This window comes from Chiloscyllium plagiosum, chromosome 39, assembly GCF_004010195.1.
Source record: "Chiloscyllium plagiosum isolate BGI_BamShark_2017 chromosome 39, ASM401019v2, whole genome shotgun sequence".
NCBI lineage: Eukaryota > Metazoa > Chordata > Chondrichthyes > Orectolobiformes > Hemiscylliidae > Chiloscyllium > Chiloscyllium plagiosum.
Window position 1 is genome coordinate 11,999,836 of NC_057748.1, and position 11,117 is coordinate 12,010,952.

The 11,117-nt window shown below is 45.9% G+C and overlaps 1 protein-coding gene across 3 annotated transcripts in view; it reads left to right on the plus strand.

Moving 5' to 3' along the window:
* Nucleotides 1-8,721, plus strand: part of LOC122541978 (transmembrane protein 184B-like) — a 43,861-nt gene extending 35,140 nt beyond the window's left edge. The window contains exon 3 of one of the 3 annotated variants that reach the window (XR_006309731.1): nt 8,098-8,721. Coding sequence is in view for 2 of the 3 variants with exons in the window: in XM_043679274.1 (XP_043535209.1) it covers nt 8,363-8,446 (84 nt within the window). In the remaining variant the exon portion in view is untranslated. The remainder of the gene's footprint in view (nt 1-8,097) is intronic. The other 2 variants (XM_043679274.1, XM_043679275.1) reach the window with 2 other exon arrangements.
* Nucleotides 8,722-11,117: the final 2,396 nt, after the last annotated feature.

Below are 11,117 nucleotides of genomic sequence, written 5' to 3' on the forward strand. Positions count from 1 at the left end.
TTATACCCCCCTCCCCCAGCCATCTCTTATCTCCCCACCTCCCTTCTCCCTCCAGCTTGGATCTTGGATTCAAGATAGTACCAACACTGAGTAACTCCCTACAGCAGATCTTATTCTAACATTTCTTGTAACCCTTCCATGCTTTTAAACCTAAATTTGAAGTCTGTTTAAAAATTACTCTGACTTCAAATAATGTTGATCTTGCTTCATGTGCCTCCTATGCATTGTAACCTTGTTTATCTGACTCTGTCGAAGCACCCTATGTCCTTGCTTATTACGATTTGTCTGTACTGCTCGCAAACAATGCTTTTCACTGTACTTAGGAACACTGGACCACAATAATTCAAATTAAATGAAATCTGGGTCGGGTGGGAGAAAAAAAGTGTGGGGTTTGGGGTATGGATAAAGGCGAGAAACAATGAAAGAGGGAGGTTGCAAAAAAAAAGCGAGCATTTTCAAACCTGCCCACATAGGGATACTTAGCTAACAGGGAGCTACTCAAACTGAAAACACTGAAGAAATGGAGTATTTGCAGACGAATGTGGAATCTCTTGCTTAATGCTGCTTTTTTGGTAGGGAGGGATGGAATGCAATGAATGCTGTTGTCTGCTTTGTTTTAAGCTTGAGGTTGAGAGCTCCGATGATCTGAAAAAGATCTGGTTAAAATTTTCCAACCTTGTGATTGTACAAAGGAAATGCATTGACTGGGACCTTGCTTGGTTCAGGGCGATGGATGTCTGTATGTAGAATTGTGTGTCTTGTGCCAATTTTTAAACACTGATGTCTAGGAAGTGAATGTATTTTCTTTGCGAGTTCCAAGTTTAAATTTCGGGGCGATCGTTTTTCAGGACATGCCAAACTTGTAAAATTCTGCTTCAGGAGTATTCCATACATTCTACATTCTATGACTCTATTAACACAAACACAAGTAATATTATGACATGACTGCATCACTTCATAAAGGTGTTGGCAAGAATGAGAAAGGATTCTGGGAAAACCAAAAAAAAATTCCCGAACAGCAAGAAATAGCCCTCTGACAGAGTTACAGGGGGGATGGTTCTGGGTGGGATGCTCTTCAAAGGGTCGGTTTGGATTTGATGGGCCAAATCGCCCGCTTTCACACTGTAGGGATTCTGAATCTATGATTATTCTAGAATGGGGTCATATTTGTGCCCCAGGCAACATATACTGAGCACGTTCTGGTAACAGAAATAGAAAAGCATTGAGCCAATTTCATAAAGAACTGAGATGCTGGGAATCAGAAACAAAAACAGACATTGTTGGAGGAACACAGCAGGTCTGTCAGCACCTGTGGAGAGAGAAAACAGAGTTAATGTCTCTGGTCCGGTGACCCTTCTGCAGAATGTGTTGCAGAACTCCAGTTCTGAGGCAGGTTCGCTGGACCTGAAAGGTTAATTCTGCTTTCTCCTCACAGGCGTGGCTAGACCTGTTGAGTTTCTCCAGCAATATTTGTTTTTGCAGCCCATTTAATGCTTGCTTTTAGTCATATAAGGATGTGTTTGGAGGGGGGTGAGAGGAGAATACTACAAGTTATAAATAATAGCATGAATGTATTGGGCGGCTCAGTGGTTAGCACTGCTGTCTCACAGTGCCAGGGACCTGGGTTTGATTCCCGCCTTGGGCGACTGTGAAAACTCCACACAGACATTCTCCCCGTGTCTGCGTGGGTTTCCTGTGGGTGCTCTGTGTTCCTCCCACAATCTAAAGATGTGCAGGTCAGGTGAATTGGCCATGCTAAATTGCCCATAATGTTAGATGCATTAGTCAGGGTAAATATAGGGTAGGGAAGTGGGTCTGGGTGGGTTACTCTTCGGAGGTCGGTGTGGACCTGTTAGGCTGAAGGGCCTGTTTCCATACTAGGGAATCTAATCATCCAAATGGTCTGTTTCTGGGCCATACATACCATGTAATTCTGTCTAATGATTGTTTCCCAGTTAAACACCCACTCTATTATTGCCCCTTGGAACTTTGGCATGTCCCTTGGAGAGTTCTTCTGCCATACTTCAAATGGGAAAGAGGGCACAATATGAATGGCCTCTGTGGGAATGCATTCAAATAAGTAGGAACTGTCATGACCCGTCATTTCCCACCAAGATGGAGCCCTCGCAGCCAGTTTCCCTGCTCAGTAGTTTTGTTTCTCCAGCTGCTTGCTCTGATTTATTAAATCATTTGGAGGCTGAGGGGTATAGCTTCATAGAGGTTTATAAAATCATGAGGGGCATGCATAGGGTAAATAGACAAGATCTTTTCCCTGGGGTGGGGGAGTCCAGAACTAGAGGGCATAGGTTTACGGTGAGAGGCAAAGGACATAATAAGGACCCAAGGGGCAACTTTTTCCATCTAGATGGTGCTGTGTGTGTGGAATGAGCTGCCAGAGGAAATGGTGGAGGCTGGTACAATTACAACATTTAAAAGACATCTGGATGGGTATATGAATAAGAAGGATTTGGAGGGATATGGGGCCAAATGCTGGCAAGTGGGACTAGATTTATTTAGGATATTGGTTGGCATGGACAAGTTGGACAGAAGGGTCTGTTTCCATGCTGTACATCTCTATGACTGTAAGACAGTGCAAACACCTGAACCCAGTTTGTTTTTGAGGGTGGCCAGTCAGGTGTCTGCCTTGTGAGGGAAAGTCAACCTGGTACAAATGTCTCCAAATAAAACCACACCGGTAGATTGTTGGGCTTGTATGTTGCTGCCAGCTTTTTTATTCTCCTGTCCCCCTCCACTATTATTCGCTCTTGCTTTCGCTATTTTTAAATCTTTTTTACATGCCTGCTTGTGCTTTTCCATCTCCGTGCACACTTTCCTTACTCACCCTCACCCTCTGCTTAAAAAAAGGATGGTGGAGGACAGAACGAGGGAACTGCCATCTTTGAGAGATTCCTGTTTTCTATCAGCTTGACCTTCTCTCCTCCTCTTGTTCCATCGATTTGATTTAAGCAGCAGCTTTTAAGCTGAAGGGCAGGTCCTCACTTGCTGCCTGTGTGTTGCCGCGTGACTGAATTCTCGATCAGAACAAACTCCAACGAGCAGCTTCATTCACTGTTGTGCAGACCTGTCATGTTGGTGAGTCCTGTGCCTACTCCCCTGACCAGCACTGTGAAGGAATACCTCTGGGCAACTCTACCAAGTGGATTATCTCAAACATGCGCTTTACAGCTTTCCTGTCTCCCTTGGTCTCCCTCGGTCTCTCTCAGAGGGATGCTCTTTGGAGGATCAGAGTCACACAGCACAGAAACAGACCCCTCTGTCCAACCAGTCCATCCCGACAACATTCCCAAAGAAACTAGTCCCACTTGCTTGCGTTTGACCCATATCCCTCAGTGTGAACATGATGGGCCGAATGGCCTGCTTTCACACTGTAGGAGTTCCGTGACCTGCAGCAGGGCTTGCAGAGTCGGTGGAGAGAGAAACCGAGTTAATGTTTCAAGTCCGGTCTGAAGGTAGTTCCCCTCTTTTATTTTCACAACACACTGTCTTTATTTGGTTTCTCGAGCACAGACTCTTCAGTTTCCTCTTGAAGCTGCTGTTTGCCAGCATTCTGGAAGTGTGTTCTAAATCCAAAGCGGGTGTGCTTCTTGTAGAGTTTCCTCCTATCACCCTGGGTCCTTTGCCAATCGTGTTTTAAACCTGTCTCCTCTGGAGACCAACTCTTCTGCCACAGGGAACCAGTTTATCCTTTATTTGTTCCATAGAGATAACGACTGGCTTTCAGTCCCTATTAAACCCCCTCGATCAGAGCTAAACTGCACAACCCCAGTCTCTTCAGGCACAGGCAGTTCTGCTATACCATGTAAGTCCGTTCTCGCGCAATCCCGTGATATAAGAAAACCACGTAAAAGCAGCACCATTTAAACTAATGGAGCCAGAATCACATTAATACCAATACATGCTTTAAAGCTTCATGCTTTAGAAACAGTGTCCCCAATTCGTCAATCGTGCTATAGTGAATTCGTGTTAAGAAAACGCGCATTATAGCAGAACCATTATAGCAATCTTGCTGCCATAGAGTCGTAGGCATGTACGGTATGGAAACAGACCCTTCGGTCCAACTTGTCCATGCCAACCAGATATCCCAACCTAATCTAGTCCCATTTGCCCGCACTTGGCCCATATCCCTCCAAACCCTTCCTATTCATATACCCATCCAGATGTGTTTTAAATGCTGTATTTGTATCAGTCTCCACTACTTCCTCTGGCAGCTCATTCCATACACGCACCGCCCTCTGTATAAAAAGGTGCCCCTCAGGTCCCTTTTATATCTTTCCCTTCTCGCCCTAAACCAATGCCCTCTAGTCTCCCCATTCCTGAAATTCTCAGCTGCAGCTTCTCCAAGACTTGATCTTCCCAAAATCTAGATGGCTCGCTTTGACCATAAGCCTTCTTCATGTTGCCCATGTGTGCAATGCTTCTCCAAGTTGAGATCTGAGAATATTTTGGTGTCTCTCACGTTCATGCCCCCTCCATACCACCCACTTTAAGTGGGAGGTTCCCAACAAACTGAATGTGAAGTGAAACTACTGTCTCTGGCACCCGAACAGAGAGTCACTCTCAGCAGCTACCATGCACAAAGACTCTTTCAAAGGCACCACCATTGTTATCCAGAAGGACAAGGGCAGCAGATAGATGGGAACACCACCTCCTGGGTGTTCCCCCACGAGCCCCTCGCCATCCAGATTTGGAAGTACATTGCTGTTCCTTCACTGTTTCTGGGTCCACATCCTGGAGCTCCTTCCCAAATGGTAGCTAGAAAGTACGGGTTGTAGTGTTTCAAGAAACCAAATTGCCACCATCTTCCCCACAGCAGTTCATAGAATCCCTACAGTGTGGAAGTTTATGATTCTATCATTTGGCCCATTAAGTCCACACTGATCCTCCAAACAGCAGCCCACCCAGACACACCCCCACGCCCACCCTATCCCCATAACCCCGCATTTCCCATGGCTAATCCACCTAGACTGCACATCCCTGTATATCCTCTGGGTGCTCTGGTTTCCTCCCACAGTCCAAAGGTGTGCAGGTTAGGTGGATTGGCCGTGGGAAATGCAGGGTTACAGGGGTAGGGTAGGGAGGTATGTCTGGATGGAATTCTCTTCAGAGGGTCGGTGTGGACTCGCTGGGCTGAATGGCCTGCTTCTACACTATAGGGATTCCATGATTCACTCTGCCATCTAGCTCCCTGTCGCCCATAAAACCCCCTCATTTGCACACAATTGTAAAACCTCTTGCCCTTCCTTCCAAATTCCACCATGGGCCCTCAGTCTTCCCATTTTTTTTTATCATCTTCTCCAACCCCACCACCCTCCTATATTCACCCTCCTCCAGTTGTGTAGGAACGTTTTGCACAATTGGTGGCCATGCCTTCAGCTGCTTGGGCCCCCGAGCTCTGTAGTTCTTTCCCTAAACCCTCTGCCTCTCTATCCTGCTCTCCACCTTTTTAAGATGCTCCCTAAGACCTATCTCTTTGACCAAACCTTTGGTCAGTATCTCCTTGTGTGGCTTACATTAGATTAGATCCCCTACAGTGTGGAAACAAGCCCTTCGGCCCAACCAGTCCATACCGACACTCTGAAGAATAACCCACCCAGACCCATTTCCCTCTGACTATTGCACCTAATACTATGGGCAATTTAGCATGGCCAATTCACCTGACCTGCACATCTTTGGACTGTGGGAGGAAACCGGAGCACCCGGAGGAAACCCATGCAGAATGTGCAAACTCCACACAGTCACCCGAGGCTGGAATCGAACCGGGGACCCTGGTGCTGTGAGGTAGCAGTGCTAACCACTGGCACATTGCTTGTTCTGCAATGTCCCCGTGAAGCACACTGGGACAGTTCATGACACGAAAGGTGCTATAAAAACATAAGTTGTTGTTTCACTGCCCAGTAACAGAATGACAGCACCTGTAGCTGTTGCCCTGTTAACTACTGACGTCAGCACCAGGAGCTGGTTGCTGAGCAACAGCAGAGACACACTCTCTTATTCTTCTTTGGATGAGGAGATTCCCGGTCTCGGGCAGCCCTGCCTCTTGAGTACCAATGGAAGCAAAGACCAGTGCGTCAGATGATTATTATGAGTGTGTGTGTTCTTGGTTCTTTTATAACAAGAAGCAAAATGCAATTTGAAGGGCATTTTGGGTGGGTGTATTTTTCTCCCTCCCCTTCAGAATTGGGACGGTCAAGGAAGGAGTTTTGTCAAAAACTAAATCACATTTGTCAATGCAATACGAAGGATGTTGTCAACCTGGAAAGGGTACAAAAACGATTTATAAGGATGTTACCGAGACTGGAAAAATTGAGTTAAGGAAAGGCTGGGACTGTTTCCCCTGGAGCCTTGGAGGCCGCGGGGTGACCTTTATAGAGGATTATAAAATCATGAGGGGCATAGGTAGGGCAAATAGTCAAAGTCTTTTTTTTCCCCAGAGTAGGGGAGTCTAAAACGAGAAGGCGAAGGTTTAGGGTTAGAGGGCAAAGATTTATAACTGACCCAATGGGCAACACTTTCACGCAGAGGGTGGTGCGCCTATGGAATGAGCTAGGTTAAAACAAGGACTGCAGATGCTGGAGATCAGGGTCTAGATTAGAGTAGTGCTGGAAAAGCACAGCAGGTCAGGCAGCATCCGAGGAGCAGGAAAATCAACGTTTCAGGCAAAAGCCCTTCAGGTATAGACGCAGGGTGCCTGCAGGGTGGAGAGATAACTGAGAGGAGTGTGGGGGTGGGGAGAAAGTAGCATAGAGTACAATAGGTGAATGGGGGTGGGGATGGAGGTGATAGGTCAGAGAGGAGGGTGGAGTGGATAAGTGGAAAGGAAGATAGGCAGGTAGGACAGGTCATGAGGGTGGTGCTGACCTGGAAGGCTGGAGCTGGGGGAAGGGGAAATGAGGAAACTGTGAAGTCCACATTGATGCCCTGGGGTTGAAGTGTTCCAAGGCGGAAGCTATGGTGTTCTTCCTCCGGGCGTCAGGTGGTGAGGGAGCGGCGGTGGAGGAGGCCCAGGACCTGCATGTCCTCGGCAGAGGCGGGGGCGGGGCGGAGTTGAAATGTGGGCCACAGGGCAGTGGGGTTGATTGGTTGCTGGGGAGATGGTGGAGGTGGGTATAGTTGCAATATTTTAAAGACATTTATATCGGCACATGGATAGGAACAGTTTGGAGGGAAATGGGCCAAACGCAGGCAAATGGGACTAGTTCAGTTTAGGAAACCTGGGGGTCAACGTGGACGAGTTGGGCTGAAGGGTCTGTTCCTGTAGGGGCTGTTCTGCTGTAAAGTGCATTTAGATTACATTAGATTAGATTAGATTAGATTACATTACAGTTTGAGCTATAGGGAGAGGCTGAACAGCCTGGGGCTGTTTTCCCTGGAGCTGAGGGGTGACTTTATTGAGGTTTATAAAATCGCGAGGGGCATGAATAGCTAAAACCTCATCCCTGGGGTGGGTCCAGACCTAGAGGGTATAGATTTAAGGTGAGAGGGGAAATATTTAAAAGGGACTTAATGGGCAACTTTTTCATGCAAAAGGTGATACGTGTATGGAATGAGCTGCCAGAGGAAGTGGTGGAGGCTAGTACAATTACAACATTTAAGAGGCATCTGGCTGGGTATATGAATAGGAAGGGTTTGGAGGGATATGGACCAAATGCTTGCAAATGGGACTAGATTAATTTAGGATATCTGGTCAGCATTGATGAGTTGGACCGAAGGGTCTGTTTCCGTGCTGTTCATGTCCATGACCCACTTCTGTTCTGCTACACCTCCGTGGGGTAGTGCACTGGAAATGGAGTCCTGTTGTTTTTGGAGTTTTCACCAAAGTTAATGATTCTATTGAAATAAGCAAAATTCCTCAATTTACCTGATTCTCAGACCCAGATTGATGATTTGCAGATCTGTATCTGTCATAGTCGTAGAGATGTACAGCATGGAAACAGACCCTTCGGTCCAACCTGTCCATACCGACCAGATATCCCAACCCAATCTAGTCCCACCTGCCAGCAAACAGACAAATGCCAACTTGAACCATCAACATAAACTCTATTAGTGATAAACCTAACCTCCCCCTTGTGCCTCCAGATAAACACAAACACTGAAAAACAACATGGCTATTGTGGGTGGAAGGATGAATGGGAAAGCAGTGGTCCCTAATCACAGGATCTGCTGGAATGTTCCTTCTGCTGCTCTGAATGCTGCTTCTCGGGTGTACCTACCTTCTCCAGCTGCTTTCATTGGTTTGACATGTTCAAACATCAGCAAGGTCCCTGACTCGTTTGTTTAAAAATCGAAGCTTACAGCAACTGCTGGAGAAAAGATCAACTGGTTTTCTTGTGTTTTACTGCAGAGAACAGAGAGACCTCCTGAGCCTGTGGAGATCCAAGGGCTTCTCCCTTTGTCTTTCACAGTCCCACGCTGCTCAGCTACCTAAGAGCCAATTGTGCTGTTGTCAGGCAGAAAGCATTTGTTTTCGATTGGTCTGTGGACTAAAGACCAATTCATCAGATACTTGGTGCTGGTTTGAACTCCATTTGTAAAAAAAAAAATCCAGTTCATTGACACCTTCTGCTTGAACCAGTAACTATATAAGCACTGTTTACAATAAGTGTAAACTTCTTACTTTCAAAAGGCATGCAGCAACCCTTCAGTAATCCTTGAGTTTTAAAACAATCTTTTCTCATTCCAAACTACCATTAAAAAGAATAAAAATACATTTTATACTTTCAAGGCTTATTGGATTTTTAATTTCTGGTGAATCACTCCCAGGGAGGGAGGGAGGAATACATAGTCATCATATTGGAGCACATTATGGATTTTAGTACCTTGCTTTCCTGATAATCCCCGTGTTTTCTCATTCTTACACTGGCAGAGTGGAATAGTAGTAATGTCACTGGGCCAGTAATCTAAAGGCTGAGACCAGTACTGTAATGACACTGGTTCAAATCCCACCACAGCAACCAATGGGGTTTAAATTCAAGTAATAAATCTGAAATTGAAAGCTGCTCTGAATATTGGTGAGCATGATGTTTAAAAACCCATCTGGTTCACTAATGTCCTTTTTCAAGGAAGGAAATCTGCCATCCTTACCTGGTCTGGCCTCCACATAACTCCAGTCCCACGGCAACATGGTTCATTCGTAACTGTCCCAGAGGGACAGTTCATTGAATCATGGAATTATAGAATCCGTACAGTGTGGAAACAGGCCCATCGAGTCCACACTAACCCTCCGAAGAGCATCTAACCCCCTCTTTCCCCCCAATCTATCGCTCTAACCCTGTATTTCCCATGGCTAGCCCACCTAGCCTGCACATCCCTGCACAGTGCAGAGCAGTTTATCTCAGCTAATTCACCTAACCTGCACATCTTTAGATTGTGGGAGGAAAGCAAAGGAAACCCATTCCAGCATGTTGAGAATTTAGATTCCTTACAGTGCGGAAACAGGCCCTTTGGCCCAACCAGTCCACACTGACCCTCTGAAGAGTAACCCACTCAGACCCATTTCTCTCTGACTAACGCACCTAACACTATGGGCAATTTAGCATGGCCAATTCACCTGACCAGCACATCTTTAGACTGAGAGGAAACCGGAGCACCTGGAGGAAACCCACGCAGACACTGGGAGAATGTGCAAACTTTACACAGTCACCTGAGGCTGAAATCGAACCCAGGTCCCTGGTGCTATGAGGCAGCAGTACTAACTACTGAGCCACTGTGCCTCCGGGAGGGGCAATAGATACTGGCTGTGCCAGTGTTGCCCACAGCCCATGGCGGAATTTTTAAAAACCTCATTCTCCAACCTCTTGTTAGCTGCTTAATGTTCATCTTATATTGGTGGATACACTGCTTAGATGGCTGAACTTTGCAGTGCCTAGTGATGTTAACAACTTGGCTTCAGTTCCCACACTGGCTGAGGTTACCAGGAAGGACTCTCCAACTCAATCTCTCTCCTTCTTTGATATGGAGGTGCCGGTGTTGGACTGGGGCAGGCATAGTCAGAAGTACTATGTACATTGTACTTTGCTCAAAAAAATCATGAATCCGTGTAAGACTCTGTTAACTCAATTTTAAAATTAGAATCAGTCTAAACGTTATAGGCAGAGATAACAGAAGGAGAAAGTGAGGTCTGCAGATGCTGGAGATCAAAGTTGAAACTTTATTGCTGGAACAGCACAGCAGGTCAGGCAGCATCCAGGGAACAGGAGATTCGACGTTTCGGGCACAGGCCCTTCTTCAGGAGAAGGGCCTGTGCCCGAAACGTCGAATCTCCTGTTCCCTGGATGCTGCCTGACCTGCTGTGCTGTTCCAGCAATAAAGAGATAACAGAACACAGGGGGCCGACACCTTCAACATCTTATCTGGCCTGACACCAATTATTAAAGTTAACCTGAGAATGTAACTTTAAAAAAAAAAGTGTTGTGGTTTACATGTGGAAGAAGTGAAACTATCATGGTCATTTTAACAGATGAGAGACTTAAACAATCAAGGTATTTTCATTGTATAATTTCAGTTACATCACACTGTAAACTTTTGCTATAAATTCTGTGTCTTACAATTGTGTCCTCCACAACCACCTGATGAAGGAGCAGCACTCCGAAAGCTAGTGCTTCCAATTAAACCTGTTGGACTTTAACCTGGTGTCCTGTGATTTTTAACAGGATCCCAGGTTATAGTCCAACAGGTTTATTTGAAATCGCAAGCTTTCAGAGCGCTGCCACTTCGTCAGGTGAAGTGAAAGAGAAGCACCCAGGCACAGAATTTATGGGCAGAGAGAGCAAATGATTACACGAATTGTGTGAGTGGAGTGTTGAATAATAAATCTCTGCGGGTGATCAAAAGTGTCAGACAGTGTGAGTAAAGTGTCAACAGCTGAATAACAAGTGAAGGGATGACCTATAATCTGATTAAATGTGGCTGAGAGATACTTACAAAAAATTAAGATGGTGCTGGAGACAAACCAAGTGACTGGAATAACATGTTCGGTGTAGGAACCGCATGCTGTGGGTCTAACCACAGTAATAAGTAATCCAAAACTACAAACTAATTAAGGTAGAGAAATCATAATTTATCAAGGTGATGGTTTCAAAACTGGACAGTAAGGAGGA